The sequence below is a fragment of the Neovison vison genome, chromosome 2 (assembly GCF_020171115.1).
Source record: "Neovison vison isolate M4711 chromosome 2, ASM_NN_V1, whole genome shotgun sequence".
Taxonomy (NCBI): Eukaryota; Metazoa; Chordata; class Mammalia; order Carnivora; family Mustelidae; genus Neogale; species Neogale vison.
Window position 1 is genome coordinate 226,720,654 of NC_058092.1, and position 17,651 is coordinate 226,738,304.

Genomic DNA, 17,651 nt, shown 5'->3' on the forward strand with positions numbered 1-17,651 from the left:
GAGCCTATGATTCCTTCAGAAATGTCAGATCATCTCCTAAAATGGGAAGTACCAGTGGGCACAATCCCAAATACTAGCTGATCCCTGGTCGTCAATGTTAAGCTCTGGCATGTTTTTGTCACATCTGCATGTGCTTGTGTCTGCAGATCCCAATAGTGTAACCTATCAGCTCCCAGCCCAAAGTTCCGCTGTGCAAAACCTCCCGAAAGAGGGGCTGGGAGACTGCTCTGAGCTCTGCTGTCCCGCCTCCCCTGGCCTCACTCGCTGGAGGAGACACATACCCGCTCCGGCTCCAGCGGGCAGCCTTAGCTCCCAAAACATCAGAGCTGCCTTCCTCCTTTATTTTACCTCTACCAGCTGGCCAGAGGAGCGTGTGACATCACTGACTATCCTGATTCCAAAGATCTTTCCCTCCCACCTAGGATAAGCCTCTTGGTGCAAGGGGATGTAGGCGTAAAGAGAGAAGAGCTGGAAGACCAGAAAGATCTAGAAAAAATACAAAGTTGAATTCAAGATTTGCTTCTGAGCCACTCCATTCTGCCTGTGGGTAGTCGCTGACTGTAATGCTAGACAGCTCTAAGCAATCTGTCCTTGTAGAAAGCAGATCTGCTTCTGAAACACCAGCGCCTGCTGCTGCTGCTGCTTCTGTAAATGAGGCCAGCTACAAAGGACAGAAAGTGCGTGAGCTGACCCGAGATCTGGTTTTTCTTACATATGAAAAGAAATAAAGAAAAATAAATAATGTTTAGGATTATTATTATTATTATTGCATCCTGTTTAAGCTGTCCAATGTTTTCCAAGAGGTACTTGGTGGTCTTCAAAATGTCAGCTTAGTAGGCCACGAGCAAAAGCAACAGTTAGGTCTGATAAGAGAAACCCTAAAGAGAAACGTGCTTCACTGGCCTGGGAGGGAGACACTAACTATCCTGGGACCTGAGGTCTACAAACCTTAGGCTGCTCCTGCCTCTCTTACCATGCTTCCTTTCTCCACTCTGTGACCTCACATTAGCTTCCCCATAAGCCTTTGTGTGCAGAAGGAAAAAGTCTCAAGAGATTCAGGTGTACCTGAAGCCATAAACCTGTCAAATTCATCTCTGTAATTTGCTCCCACCATGCAGCGTGCAACTGTGCTAACTTGAGCTTCTTATTCCCTTCCCCTACTCCCTGAACCGTCCCTGGATTTTTACTTTGTCATTCTGTGACCCTTATAAAAAGATTTATCTGGTAAACACTCCTTCTAGTTCAATGCAAGGAAAACACTGGTACTACCTAAAAAAAAAAAAAAAAGGTATGATTTCTTTTTCTAGATGATAGACTAAGTTTGTTTCCTCCTCTTATACCTCCACCTTTTTTTTTTTTTTTTTCGCTTTGGCTACTAGGGAGCTCAAAAGAAAATTTCTACTCAGTTGCAAGTTACTCTCCCCAGTATGGTTCCTCTCCAATCTGCCAGAGTTCTTGTTTCTCTATCCAAATGCTAATGATTCTGTTGACAATATACCTTATTGTAACATCCCCCAAATGATCACTGAATATGTATATATTAGTGGGGTATAATAAATAAAATGAAAGATTCTCAACCATGCCTGTACAATGTATTCCTACCTTTCTTCCTCCATTCTTTGCAATATTCAAATTCCCATACTGACTAAAATGAAAATGTTTCCTTGTTTCTTCCATTGAAAACCAACTCTGAAATAGTGCTGTACATCTAACCGAGTTCGAGTTCACGAGGCAAATAAGAATGCTTCCATGGGAACAAAATACAAAATGTAAATGACAGAGAACAAAAATGGGATCCACCAAGCCCTAAACAATAATGATGGCTATATGAATACTTCAAGGAGGAAACGTTGGAAGAAGTGATTATCACAACAGGAACAATAATTTATTGTGGAGGCTGATAAATGCTTATAAAGCAATTCTAAGAAAAAAAAAATCTCTTACAGCACTGCTTAAGTTTCCTGACAGGTGGTTATTTTTGGGGGGAAGGAATTCTTCTAGGATATTAACAGCAGAATATCTAGACCAAACTAAAACCTGAATGGCTGATTTTTTTTTTTTTCAAGAAGAAAACAAAAGGTTCAACTTTATATAATAAAGGTTTGGCTGCTGCTTCCAATACTAAAAACCAATTTACTAAACTGTTGGAAGTAAAATCCCTACATGGAAACTAGAGCTTGATTAACAAAAATCCAAATCCCTCCTATTCTAGAAACTTAAACTTGGTAAACATGACTCAGTACAAATTTGACCTGTTACAATGGACCAACTGGAGTTGACTAAACCGAATCTAAAAGACTCAGCCCATTAGCTAGGGAGGTTCCTTTACTTTACTTTGGAGTAGGTTTTCAAAATCAGCCTCCTGGCCACCAGGGGAAGAGCTCATGTGGGTTTCTGCTAATTCCTGTGACCAAGCTGATGGGAAAAAACAACAACAATAACAAAAAAACTGGAACACATGCAAAGTTAGTTGTGAGGTCTCATACATGCCTATCAGGACACAAATGCAGACTCTGAGCTCCAGACTTGCTCAGATGGTCGTTCCTGGCTGGGGACAGAGTGGACATTTCTCACTCGCCTGGTTCACAGGCAGACAGTGAACAGACTATGTATGAAGGACAAAGACGATCCCTTTGCCCCTGTAACCGATGCAAGATCCCTACTCTGACTGCCAATCCCTCTGCACTGACTTGGTGCCGTACACAGCCAGTGCTTTCCATTTGCTGACTTATGACCCTTAGAATAATCCAATGAGGCAGCAGCACTTTAACAGCCTTATCTCAGAGATAAAGAAACTGAGGCACAGAGGTTGAGCAATTTAAGGGCAAGCCGCTCATAAAGGGTTCAGACTCTGGTGGTCTGCATCCAGAGCCCATCCTCACTGCTACATGCCTGTCGGAGCCCATCCTAAGTATCTGTGCGTGGGAGGGCATCTTGCCCTAAGCAGGCCCAATCTCTAAAATCTTGATTACCTGCAAATAAACAGATAAACAAACATACCGATATAAACAAAAATACCTAAGTACTTATGAGATATCTATCCATAAGCACCTCTGCCAATCCAATACTTCTCAATCACATTAAAAAAATTAGTAATTATAAAAGATCATTTCATGTTAAAAAGGGACTTAGAGGCAGATGTTTCAGGGAGGAAGAGAAGAACGGTGGAGAATTCAAACCAGCTTACTACTGCTATCTGCTTCTGCTGTCACCTTTCTGCGACGCAAAATCCTTTCTAACTCAGTTTCACTGTTCTCAGTGTCAAGGGATTTTAAGCTTCTTGAACTAGTGGATTTGTTAAGTGTCCCCTAAAGTGAAAACAAAACAAAAACAAAAACAAAAAGGTTAATGTCTTAATACAATATACAAAATATAAAAATCAAACCAGCAAAACATTACCAGAATTTGAATGGAATTAGGAAACAGAATGAGTGTGCTGTGTAGCTCTCTCTATACATATATTAATTTTTAATGTGTGTATCTTCAGCAACACACGATGCTGGATCCTTTAAGAAGATGCTACCGAGGGAGTAAGATGTCAGCTCTCACACCGGAAGGACAGCACAAGAACCCCTCTCGATGAGCTCACTGAGACTCAATGGCGGGAAGTACCTGTACGTCGATGGTGAAGATGCGGATGGGGTTGATCAATCGTGGGGAGAAGAGAAGAGAACTCACCTTTGAAGGTTTTCTTGACACAGCGGCCATGAGCTATTGAACCCCAATCCTCATGGCACTGACTAGTGTGTCTGAGTCTTCAGAACGACCCTAACCCCACGCCTGGCAGCAATGGTGTCCTGGCTCACCGGAGGCGTGGGCTGCTCTCCTGCCGCTGTGCCAGAGAAGGGCTGCCTTGATTCCACTGCGACCGGGAAGGGTTACCAGGACACAGGGAACCAAGGAAAGGAGGGCACAGTCACTCCATATCCCTAACAGAGGATGTGGTGACTGTATCACCCAGGGCCCAGAAGATACCGAAAGAAAACAAGAGATGGCACACAGCCAAGTGCCTGCAGAACTTGGTACTGACTTTCAAGACAACAGAGAAAGACCCAGGTGATGGTTCCCTGCCTTGGCTCAGTCTGTTCTAGAGGGAGAACTATGGCTTTCTATCTCCCAGGGCCAGCCACGTGTTGTACGGAGTGCTGGGTGACACACTTCACATCTTGTATGGAAGGATTCGGCACTGCACCATTACTAGGGGTTCATTTTCTTTCAGAAGAAATGCCCACTATTTCTTTGAAATGGCCTTCCTTCACTGGGCCATGTGCTTGGGCAGGGGGAAGCCAGGAGATCCACAATCTTTGGATCTCAGCAAATCAGAACCTCAAATCTGGCATAACCTGCCAGACTTCCTGTCAGAGTCAGAGGCAGCTTCTGTCCCCCAAGGCTAACAACCAGGCCAGCCTTTGTCACCTCAGCTCTCTGCGGGTTTGCCTTAATTCTGCTCCTGCCCCCTGCCAACTTCCTGAAGCACTCCAAGAATTCTACCCACTAAAAATGGTAACTCATGTTTCTTCTTGAAAAAAAAGTAGCTTGTAATACTTAGGTAGATAAAAATCTCACACCATACAGGTTATCATGTTTTGTTTAAGGTTTCTTCCCTAACTGGGTAAAGTCTTTGAGAAACAGCCTGTGGGGGTGCCCCACCCTCCCCACTAACAAGATTAGGAGATTTTATTCTTTTTCTATCAGCTACCCAGCTAAGACTAAGGTGTAAAATATATGGGTAAGGGTCAGACTATAATCAAGCATATAGTAATCCACCCCCCAAGTTACCTCTTTCTGCTTTTCATTTATTGCAAAAATTCATAAAATATATTCAAAGGAAAATCACATTACACGTAACATATGCAAAATAACAGCTAATTTTAGAACTTAAAAAATTGGATAATGTGGTTTATTTATTTGATAGTTAATGCCAATCTGTAACCTACTCATCAAGGACTTAAATAATAAAATAGGACCAAGACTTGGCAGGAAAAGAAAATGTAACTAAAGCCAAATGAGACAAAGTTGAAGAAAAATGTACTAGAGTAACTATTCTCAAATCCTGCATTTACAATTTTTAAAAACTTAACAGTGGTATCATTTGTAAATAGATCATTTGAAAAATGTAAGGCCTTTGCTATTGAAATAACTCATGAAACTATTACACTGTTTGAATGTCAAGAACATTCTTTGATTTTCCCGGGCTGGAGTTAATTCGAGAAAGAGATCGGTGTCTGTGTACACAAGCCTACACATATACCTTGCAAGAATATCTTTTAAGGAAGAAATTCTCTCTGACCATAATCCTGACTTTTCATTTGAATAACATTAACTTCCCCAAATTCTGATGCCGCTGGGTCGTCTTCTCATCACACCTGATACTGAGAGGTTTCGTTTTCCAAGTTCTAATCTTTGAATCTTGAGCCTTTTTTCCCCCATCCACTGACTGTGGTGACAAATACATGAGTAAACTTTAAATATGCAGGCACTTGTGGAGAAAAGAAAGATTCTACGTGACTCTCAGTTGAAATGTTCAAGGAGCTCAGCTGATAAAGTACCAAAACTATCTAAATTTTCTGTTTATGTATGAGTCATAAAGTCTGAGAATCAGAAATTCACTTAGAAGGCATGCGGTACACAGAATTCCTTCACTTTACAGAGAAGAGAATTCAAACTCAGAGAGCCTTGGGGTCTGGTTCAGGCCCCACAGTAAGTCAGTAATAGGGCTCAGTCCCCATATTGGTTAAACGTTCTTAACACTGACTAATCTAATGGTCAGGAGGCAAAACAAACTATTAGATGATTCCCTCTGAAAAACTGAAGATGTTCAGGAAAAACCTAAAAGATAATTTCTCAGGAATTGTTTTTATTTGACTTAGAGGCAACTGAACTTTAAAGAGACTTTTAGATAATTTGTATGGATTTATTCTTCAGAAATCACTCTTCCTACTTAAAGTGACTTTTACGTGACTGGGGTGATTCAAGAGGTTTCCAAAACCTCCAAAAAAAACCCTTGTGTGACTATGAGAAATAAACTATAGGTTTCTTTAATCTATAAGACATACAGCTTCTAAAAATTCCGTGGACACAGGCTTGGATAAGTAAGTTCGGTTGACACTGAGACTACAGCAACTGACTTGGGAAGGGTCTACATCCAAAGAGAGGGAGATTTTCTAAATCCCAAACCAGAGATACACATCTACTTGTGTGCTAACTTCCAGCAAAAGGCCCAGTCTCCAAATGGCAATGTCCCTACAACTCAGGTCACATTTGATTTCAGCAAAACCACCAGTTTCTACTGGTTTTCCTGGTTTCTGTTCTACAGTCAAACTGAGCATGGAATTTCTTAGGGTTCTTGGCCTCTCTCGGCACAGGGGCCAACTCTCCACCACAGTGTACCCTTGGCAGGCTTTCCACACTCGTGTGCTTTGCTGGGTCCTAAGTGATAACCCCAACAGGCTGCATGCCAGCAAAGAGCACCAACAGGGCCTCACCAAACAGGGGCTTCCCTTCTCTCCCCTTTACAAGAAGTTGTATGGTTTCTTGGCCCCAAGTGACTGGGGGCCCCCAACGATACATCGTCCCTCAAAGGGACTTCTACGGGAGTCCTAGAGAGCTGCCATTCGGCACAGAAGAGTAGGGTAGAGCACCATGCATTCCACTTCTTAAAAAACACTAAATGCAAAGTAAAAACATGGCTAGAATTATGGCTATTAGGGATACCTTAATGCCAGATGACATATAGAAATCTAATGACAAATCCAAAGGGAAGAGGATGGGGGCACTTTGCAGAAAAGACAGAGATTTTGACAATTTTTTAAATGTGTAAATTATCTCCCAAAACTCTATTCTGCAAACTTCTCTCCTTGAAGTGGCACACAATTATACTGAACATGACTGGCTAGTGAACGTGACCTTTAAGCACTATCATTCAGTAAACTTGTTACCATACAGCACTATCAAGGAGGGGGCTATCTTGGCTGATCAAACGTCCTCTGTATCTTAGACAGATGTCTGACTGTTCAAGTAAACCCCATTTTTAAATAGTCAACCTCAGTGCGCCTTTTCACTCATGATCAGAATTCCTACTCTGGGGGGAGCTTCATGAAGAGGAATTAGCACCCTGATGTGCAGACAACGAAAGAGCCCAGCATAGGGAGTTCTCACTGGATAACCAGGTTTTCTCTTCAAAGAATCCATGAGATAATAACCACATACTTTTCCAGTGGTTGTCATCCTTTATTCCGTAGGTGGACCGCCACTGCCAGCCAAGCTATACCTCTCTCTAGGACTAATTCCACTCATCTAAATCTAAAGCAAACTAATTAAGCCATTCTGAGTTCAGTCTGCTGTTTCATGCTTGATGAAAATAATTTTGTTTGCCACAATTATGTGGATGTCTACATGCAACGCATAATCAGCACCATAACAGCAAACATGGGAGTTATCAGTTCTCAACCTCCCCGCCAGGGTCATTGACTGTGCGTAGCAAGTGGTGTTGGGACTGTGACAGGATCTGAGAACAGAGCTCTTAGTGTCCGAGACATTTTCTCAGTGAGGTGTCACTAAGTGAGGCGGCGACTGTTGGACAGGGCAGTATATTGTGGGCAAAAGCTCATAGTTTGGAAGGAAAAAAAACAGCTGGAGATGGGCATTAGGCCTGTTCTCCAATGGATAGGAATTGCCTTTAGAGAATGAAACGAGTAATGGGGCGCCTGGATGACGCAGTCGGTTGAGCATCTGACTTAGTTTTGGTTCCGGTGGGGACCTCAGGGTCGTGAGATGGAGCCCCACCTTGCACTTTGGGCTCTGCAGGGATCCTGCCCGACCTTCTCTCTCTCTTCCTCCCTCGGCTCCTCCCCGCCCCTCCCCCCATGCTTGTGTAAGCTCATGCATGTGCACACGCTCTCTCGCTCTCAAATAAATAAATAAATCTTAGAAAAAAAAAGAAAAAAGAAAGTGAAATCAGTAACATAAAGACAGAGACTTTTATCTTATTCTCCAACTTATCATCACGTAATTTTTTAAACTGTGAGGAAGAACAGACAGCGGCCCTGATCCCTGACACTAACGTATTTGGGTAGGAGCTCAGGTCGACATTTTGGCACCAACAGCTCCACTTCCGCGTCCCCAAATTAAGCACTGTCCATGTGAAAAACTCTACTGTGTCTCCATTATGACGCCCTAATCCTCCGATCTGGCCACTCTGTCTTGAGGCTGAAGGCAAGGACTGGAGGGCAAGAACAGGAAGTAACGATTCTGGTGCAAGTGTAACCATTCTTCTAGAATAGCAGCAGCAGGGTATGGATGCGTGACACACAGTAACATATCCGATGGAGCAGTCCACCGCATGATCAAGAGAACCATCATAAGAACTGAGGATCATTGTGAACGAAAATAAAACATATCAAAACCAATTATTTATAAAAATAGATTTAAAAAATATTCTCTTCTCAGTTTCCCATAAACTAAAGAAGAAAACCCAGATCCATTCTTACCAGTATGCCCTTGAGCTCATTCACCGCACTCTCGGAGCCTTTTGAAGAGTCTGGCTACAATTTTAAAAAGAAAGGACAATTAATGATTTGGTTTAAAAATACTAAACAGTGATTTTTACAAGGCAAAGTATTGGCAACTTCTATTGACTTTTTTTTTTAATTAAGTGTATGTGTTACGGTTAGGAAAAAATATTAGACGGGTTAGTGCTCGCAAGGGGCAGTGAAACAGAAAATTAGGAGAGGCAGTCGAAGCAAGAGGACTCAAGCCCACATCTGCTAAATGCCATTTTGTTACTTCTTGTTATCATCATACAGAGAAAAGGTCTGGGAAACACCAGATCTCAGGGATTCTATTTCAAATTATTCACTTTTTACAATAAGCAGCTCTCTGCTGGCATTGCTGGATGGGCACCCGTGAGCGAGGAGCGGGAGGGAAGGCAGCAGCGCGGGGCAGGCGGCAAGCGACAGGGCAGAAACCTCTCTCGGCTCCGCTAGCTCCAGGCGGATGCCGGCTGACAGGGGATGGCACGTCTGGTTGCAGGAATTTCACAACAGCACTGAGTCAGGAGCAGGGATCAGCAAAGAACCTGGCTTCACAGGAGAATGTTAGCATCACTGGCCACCGAAGCAGCGAGAGAGGCCATGGAGGGCGCACAGTCCAATGCCTCCGTCTTACTTAGGAGGAAAGGTGCACCTTGAGAAGGGCTGTATTGGAGTCTTGATGACAAGCCCAGTTGGAATCTGGCTTCTGGCTACGCCATGAGCAAAATAACTTGAAATGAAATTCTGGGGAATATTCGCCTACCCCTCGATACCTAAAAGTCTCTGCGGTTCCCTCGACTACCTTCATGGAGGGAAAATCTAGCAGGAGGTCCTCAAAAGAAGATCTCTGATCTCACCCGTACCACCTCCTTTCACAAGGACAGAGAAGAAGAGAGGACATGCAGGGAACTCCCTGGCCTCTCATTCCAGGAAAAGAGGTAAAGGTAATTTCTCTGTCATGGAGAGATGGGAAGGGATTAATAATGACCTATAACCCTTTCCTTCCAAGAGCTAATAAAAGAGGAAGATCCCGTTCCAATTTTTTTTTTTTTTTTAATGGGACAGTGAAAGAGGGAGAGAGGGGGCAGGAGAGGGATAGGGACAGGGAGAGGGAGAGAGGTTTGCTGCTTATGTACAAATTGGATGAAAACATTCCACTTTCACAGGCTACGCTTTCTGGGAAACACGCGTGCCAAGAGCGCCAGTCAAAGGTGCCAGCCCCAAGCTCCAAGACACTGACCGTAACCGCAACAGTATCAACGATGACATCAAGGAATCTAGAAAGTATGCAGTTAAATAAGTGTTCTCCGGGGAGACCTGACTTCTGCAGGTGCGCTGCTCGGGGAACAAGCGGTGACTAATGCCTGGGCAAGCGCCCTGGCTCCAGGCCACTCAGTGCCCATGCCACGCCACCGCCTCGGACTGCAGCCGGCGAGTGCTCGGCCCGTGACCTTGGCAGGGAGTCAAGCGCATGCAGTGGCCGCTTGCTCAAAGGTGATGACTGCGTCATTCAGCACTACAGCTATGTGGCTGGACGATTACCCGCGAACACCCAGGCGTCCACTCTCCTTGTTCGGCTGTTCCCCAGCTCTGCACTGACATTATATAACGAGTAACTGTTGGGAGACTCAGGGCAAGAAGAAGGACAAAGCGATCCTCTGAAAAGCAAAGTACATACAGGACACTGATCGCTTAGGATTCAACAAGCTTTCAACACTTTTCTCTCTAAACTAATTTTGGCTTCTTCGTGACATTGCGTTTTTCTCTAGTCTGTTTGGTTTGGCTGATTTGTTCTGAAACGGTTGTGATGTGAAAGTCTTACACCATCATCCACTTGAGCCCCACGACAACCCCGTGAGTGGGAGAGGGCCAGCGCTCCGCCCAGTCCGGGGAGAGAGGCGCCTGGCGAGCGGAGGCGGGTAGCGTCCGGCCCCAGCTCCCGCAGCAGCGAGCTTCAGACCCACAGGCCAGACTGCGGACGCTCCGACCCTCGCCTGGGAAGCTGCTCAGACCCGCACTCCAGTGGCTGCGAAAGCTTCTGTTTCACACTCTGTCAACCCACTGCTTGCATTTGGGTATTCTTTCCCTCTTCCCCCTTTTCACAGACAGCCCTCCCACCACGACAGCTCCTGCCCTGCCCGGCCACCTCGCCGGCCGGTGACCAAGTGACAACTTTTTAAAGTCCAGCAGAATTTGTACTGAACAGTCATGATCCTTAGGGTAACTGAAGCAGCGGAAGAGGAGCATCCATGAGAGTAAGAATGAACCTTAAAAGTTTGGTTTAGAAGACGAAAGAGGACCCATCTGTTGATGCTTTTTTACAGGGAGAAAACAAATAAATCATTTTTCAAGACACAAAATATCAAAACCCTACTGATGGTCTATTTCAATGGGACGCACCCGTGAGGGAAGGGAGAGGTACTGAGCTGGCTCCAGGCGCCAGATCTCGGTGCTCCCCGCGGTCTAGTTCAGAAGGCAGCTGAGGATACAGATACACAAAACATTCTCCTTGCGGTGGCCTGGACCAGGTTTGTAAAATAATGGAATCGGACAAACCTCACTATTTCCCCAAAGCTGTCTTTAGTCCTCCTGACACTATCGTGCTATGCCCCTGTCTACCTGGTCCCTCTGCCCCTCACACAGAAACAGAAGCCTCAGGAAGGGCAAGGATTTTTGTCTCTTTTGTGCCCTGCTTAAACCCCAGGGTCTGAAAGAGTACACACAGGCACACTGGAGATACTCAATCAATACTTGTTGAACTGCACAAAAGGAATTAAAGAAAAGAAAGCGCATGATCATCATTTGTTGGGTGTAGAGGTTTGTATCAAGCGGAGGACAGCATCTCCAACAATCTGACTTTCTACAAGGATTTAGGTTAACCGCGGCTCAAACGGGAATCCTGAGACACGCTTGTATAAGAGGAGAGCCTTTTATGACACATTAGCCTTATCCTAAGATTTCAGTCACCCTGATGTCGCTTTCATCCAATTTCAAACTTCTATTCTTGAAAAAAGGAAGCATCACGGGAAAGGGAACATTTAGTCATTCCATACCTTTGCCTTCGGTCTAGCTGTCTGATTCACAGGTCTAAGATGAACTCCCTTTTTAATTCTATCCATCATCTCCTCAACTGCTTGCCTCTTCAGATCCGTGACTTCTTCAGCTGTCAAAGAACACACACAGAAATCATCTTATGTTACAAGGAAACAGCTACTTTCTATTCCGATGCACTTTGTAATTAAGCACAACTGCTTCTCAGACAGAATCACAAGACATCAGAAAACAATTTACTGAGGTTAACAGCTACCAGGTAGCCACACTTTTTTTTTTTTTTAAATTAAAAGAATCTCTCAATAAAAGACCTGTTTTTTAAAAACAAATTAGAGTTACAGGGGCCCCTGGGTGGCTCAGTCAGTGAAATGTCCTACTCTTGATCGCAGCTCAGGTTTTGATCTCAGGGTTCAAGCTCCATGTTAGGCTCCACTTAAAATAAAAATAAAAATAAATAAAAATTAGAGTTGCTAATTTTTAGCCTAAAAATCAATACTTGTTCATCTCTCTTAAAATTCAAGTGGATTCAGTCCCATGTCCGCATAATGACAGACCTGAACTTCTGCAGCTTTCTATCTAACCACAAATAATCATTTGATTTTGCCTCAGAGATGTTTTTATAACTTATAACATCCTATGTCAAAGAAATCAGCCCAAAGAAGGAATAACTATTAAAAAGCCGTTTGGAAATAAAAGATAAAAGAGATCTGTTAACTTGTTGCAAGAAACCCACAGTCAGAAGATGAACAGCAGATAGGTGAAATCTATTTTTAAATTGCCATCTTTTGTTTAGGAATCACAATGGAAGGAAACATTTAAGCAAACCTTTTTCAAGTCTCTTACAATTGTCAATGTTGAAAGAAAACATACACCTAGAAATGATTGCAATTAAGTAATTAAATTTGATTTTAAAAATTCAACTATTGTTTAAACTTTGCACTATTTTGCTGCAAAAACAATAAAGCTGTTAAAATATACATCAATTAGATGAATGTAGCTGAGGTGGGCTTAAAGCTACTGATCAGAATAATGAAATCTGTCTGTTGCACAATAGCTTGACCAGAAGCACTCAGTCGTTTCTGGAACATTTATCCCCATCATTGCCATTCTAGATCTCCTATTTACATCTGTCTCATTCACTGCAACCGATATATTTAAATACCTCACCAAGACCTTCCTCTAAGGCTGTTTAGCACATTCTACAATGCGGGGCGTACAGCAGGCACTCAGCAAGTACCCTACCCGCTGACTGACCTGTTAAACTTTTGGCTTTATGTGGTTGTGAATATTTTTGCTATTTGAGCAGAAACAGTTAATGCCCAAAAGGACAGCTTCTAAATGGAAACCATCACAACAACATCCCCAAGGCAATGGATGGGAGTGTCGGGCTTCGCACTAATAAGGGCTACACTGTGGCTTCTTTTTCGGCCACATGGACTTCACGCTAACACCCACTGAGTAGCTACTGCTATTTCATTACACCCAGGGGAGCAACCAGAAGAATCCAGAAGGTTCCACCATCCTCACCTAGGCGGCACCACAGTGATGGGATCACCACCACTACACTCATGGTACAACCCAAGTCTTCCGACAGGGTCCTAACTTCAGTTAGGGCCCTGCCACCTTTGTGGGCCATTGATATGCAGGGAATGAAAAGTTCTCCATACTCAAACCCAAACAGCATTTTTCAGATCCAGATGGCAAGAAAGCATCTTTTGCCGGGCAACGTGGTAAACATGGCACCAAAGTCAGAACTCACCCGCCAGTAAATGAAAGAAAGCAAAACTGTGGGCTGATCGACTCTGTGCCCTTAAGCAGCATTTTCTCGGGCAGCTTCTGCAGATGGCTCCCAAGCATCAACAAGGGGACAGGCGAGAAAATTACTATAGAGAGAAATTCATTCATTCATTCGTTCACTCACTCACTCATTCAGTATCAGAATACCTATTCTGCACAACAGGGTGCATGTGCTGACCCTATTCCAAGCAGGGGAGATAAAGCCCAGATCTGCCATGCAAGCACCTGGTAAGGGTATGCAGTTTATTCCTGAGGAAAAGAAAAAAATTTTTTTTAAATCCTAAAAAAAGACATGTGATTTTTCAGAAAGCCTGCCATTTTGAGTGAGACTTGAGGAGAGCCGCATGGCAACAGGAACACGGCCGACAAACAGATTAGCGCTCTGTAAGGAAGGACTGGAACCCAATTAAATGCACCATACAAAAACTAATTAAGGCAGACAGATGGAGAATTATGGTCGACACCATTCAAATTTGCTGCAGCATCTAACATAACAGGAATTTAAAGTAGTTTCTTATTTTTGCTTGCCAGAATCATAGTGATAATTCAGAGAAGTGCCACTATCTGTATTGTGTACAGATTATAAACCAGGCTTTAATTTCTTAGTCTTTTTCAAATGTAAAGGCTTAATTGGTCTTAAGGAAAAATCACTCTTATCAGATTCCCTGCGCAGGCACAATACGAGGGCAACGCTAGGTTAGCTACACAAGCTTTCTCTCTCACCAACCCTGCTTTTGAACTAGCAAAAAGCAATCTATACGAACTTCTAAACTATTAAGCAATTCTAATAAATCTGCAAGAATCACGTACGGAGAGCTCATGGTATGTTTTGTAATTCTTTCTGCGATCACGCAGCTGGTAATTGTCTCACAAAAGCATGTAATCAGAAGGACAATGGAAATATGCAGGATACTGGGGATTAAAGAAAAGGGACAAATGAAGACAACAGGTCTAATGTCACTGAACTGCCACAGGAAAATCAAATCAAACGTTCTTTGAGTTAGTGCTTCAAGGTCAGTCTTAGATCAGAAAGCTACACGTAATTAATTGAGGCTTAAATTTTAAGACCTACTTGAAAAATAAGTTCATTCCTTAAAGAAAAGACCCACAGACAAAACCATCACCTTGTTGCTCAATAAAACCTTTTGTTATTACTTAGGGGAAATGAAAATGAATTTCTAAATTCCATGGGATTACTGTTCTCTTTTATTAACATTTTTAAAAAGGCGTCTAAAAAGAATCTTATGCCACCTTGATCTACAAAATTTCTAAAGAACACATCATGGTTGAGTAAGTCTGAATTTGACGTAAGGTCATAAAGTTAAGGATATTTCCTTAGCCACAATGATCACAAAAGCCTGCCGAATGAGGACTTCTGCCCCTCAAAGGGTGGTTGGAACCCTGTCTTTTTTTTTTGTTGTTATTTTTTAAGCTAACATTTTGAGTATTTTCAATGTGCTGGGTACTTCTCCAAACACTTTACATGTTAGGAGACTCATTAATTCTCACAACCACCCTGTGAAATAGGGATTAGGATTATACCCACTCAGCAGGTGAGCAAACTGAGGTAAGAAAATGTCAACTTATTAATGGCCTAAATATTCGATAAACAGCAAGCATACCTTTAAAATTTCAGAACTTGTCCAATAAATGCATGCTTATCGAAATTACAGTTATTAATTCAAAGTTTGTTAATTATTTCTTACATTTAGACCTTAAAGCTACTCCTAAAATATTCCACAGACCTTCCCCTACAATTCGGCTTTTTAAGGCCCATACGCTAGGGGCACCTGGGGGGCTCAGTGGTTAAGCCTCTGCCCTGGGATCAAGCCCCATGTCTTCCCTGCTTAGCAAGAAGCCTGCTTCTCCCTCTCCCACTCCCCCCTGCTTGTTTCCCCTCTCTTGCTATCTCTCTCTCTCTTAAATAAATAAGTAAAACCTTAAAAGGAAAATAAAAAGTTAAGAGCCATACCCTAGCAATAAAAGTTTTTTCATTCATCAGCTCTGAGAAGAATACCAACTGGCCAGTAAAAGCCATCATAAGATGCTAACAAAAGATAACACTATGACAGCAAGACCGATCCCTGCTTAGAAATGTAAGCTCCAAAGCGTCACAGACGAGCCCAATGTTTGATGCTCTGCCTTCATTCATCATGCATTTAATCATTGTTGATTTATTCATTCAACAACTTTGTTTGGTGCGACGTGTTAATGAGACACTGTAAGTAACGACCCTGCCAGACAGAGAGAGGCTGCAACCACGGGTGTCTGTGGTCCGTACCATTTCAGGTGGTATAGTTTAGAGTGACTTCTGAACCAGTCACTGGACTTAAATTATCCCAGGGGACAACCCAATAATTCAAGAATGAGGGAGAGAACACTGACCCACATCGGGAATTATAAATGAAACATCACTTTCATAAGGAAAACTATACGGTTTCTAACACTGGGGTTAGTAAGCTTAGAATACCTTTTTTTTTTTTTTTAAACTTAAGGGTGCTGTTGAGGATGACAAGCCGATAATGTCATTTACTTAGAAGGGGAAATGATTTTATTCTGACTGCTCTCCTGACCTTCTAAGTCTTACCAATTGTCCCCAGACAAGATTGAAACAAAATTTTAAGTTTAACCAGAATGTCAGGAAGGCTTACAGTCAGTAACACAGCAGAGCTATCCTGCAATCACCAAAGACAAGACTTCTGAATCCTGTGATGCCTTGTGGCAAGCAAAATGTCCCTTTCAGAAGTACTATGAGAGAACCAGGTCCCAAAGCATTGTAAGAGGCAGGCACGAAAAGTCGACATATACAGATGAAATCGACTAGCTTTCCTCTGTACTGGTGCTGCAGGGTTCTGGGTAGCAAGGCTAGGGTTAGGTCTAAACTTGAATTCACTGAAGGTCCATACAAGCTGTGGGAGACCTGCAGGCAGGAGTAAGCCCTCAAAGAGTCTGCAATCAGTTCAGGGGGAGAGATGTGGAAATAACCCCAACCCCCAAACACCACAGCAGGGGCTGTGGGGTGGGACATCATAAAGCCTGAAGCAAAATGCTACAGCCACACAGAGCACTGGACCCATACTAAGGAGCTAACACTGACGAACAAGAGGAAGTGGAGGCAGAGCCTGGAGCCTACACAGGAGACATGTAATTAGAGCCTCCTGCCCCAGAAAGCACCGACCAGAGGAAGGCAGCAGAGCAATTCTGGAACGGAAACCCAGAGCGAGTGCAGAGGGAAGTCTTCAAGGTCACAGTCCAGACATAAGGTAGAGCAGACGTACAGAAATGAGGCTAAGCAGCCTACAACAGGGTTTGGACTCTGTTCTGATGCAGTGAGAACACAGCAATGTCACAGGACACGGGATAACAATCTGAGGACATCAGTCGGCCAATGGTAGGAAACTGGCTGGACAGGATCGCTGAACCTGGGGGCAGGAAAAGGGGGCCAAGAAGTCTGCACCAGACTGGGCTGGACCCAGGCAAACCTGCCATGCTTTGTAACTAGCAGAGGCTGAGTTTAACGTGGGTTCTACTGGTCAGCCTGAAGCTCCGGAAGCCAGCGCTGCTCCCAGTGGCCAATGCCTCGGCTCAAGGGGAAAACCCTCCTCCCTCTAATCCCATCATCACGTCATCCCCAACTTCGCTGCTCTCCAGCCAGTCCAACCCCTGTGAATGCCCCTCCCAGAGCTGTTCCCGGATTTACCCACTTCTGTCTCGACGGCTACCACCCTCGTCGGTGCCACACGCCTCTGAATGACCGCCTCGGCTCACCCCCTCTCATTCCTCCGCAGTCTGCTCCCTGTCCTCTCGCAGCGAACAGTGTGATTTCTTTAAACAGACCAATCTCACCTTGCCACACCCCTACTTAAACTTCTCCTGGCCTTACAGTTCAAAATCTCGACCACATCCTAAGTCTGGCTCAGACTTCCTTCTCTTGTACCCCACGTTCCAGTAAATACCAACCTTTGTTCAGTTTCCTAATACGCCAAGCTCCTTCCCCACTTTGATTTGGTTGCCCCCCTATGCGAACTACTTTTATTCTAAATATCCCATCCTGACTTCCCATATCTAAACTACTCAGCTTAAGCACTGCTTCCTGATACCCACATCCCCCCCTCCATCCTCTTGTAGAAACGTGTGTTCTGCCCCCAGGAAATCGTCCTTGCTTACTGCTCCCCCACTCAGTGTCACTCTATGTCTTCTGTCTCCAGCACACAGCACGAGGTCAGTACACAGCAGGGGCTTGATCAGGTCTCAGTTCACTTGCTGGGAACT

The 17,651-nt window shown here is 43.7% G+C and overlaps 1 protein-coding gene across 2 annotated transcripts in view; it reads right to left on the reverse strand.

Moving 5' to 3' along the window:
• SHTN1 (shootin 1) overlaps window positions 1–17,651 on the reverse strand; it is a 96,627-nt gene that overhangs the window by 17,581 nt on the left and 61,395 nt on the right. Inside the window, exons 13-15 of one of the 2 annotated variants that reach the window (XM_044240604.1) lie at window positions 11,585–11,694; window positions 8,490–8,543; window positions 3,188–3,308 (exon numbers count right to left, since the gene is read on the reverse strand). In XM_044240604.1, coding sequence (XP_044096539.1) covers window positions 3,188–3,308; window positions 8,490–8,543; window positions 11,585–11,694 — 285 coding nt within the window. The remainder of the gene's footprint in view (window positions 1–3,187; window positions 3,309–8,489; window positions 8,544–11,584; window positions 11,695–17,651) is intronic. The other variant, XM_044240605.1, reaches the window with a different exon arrangement.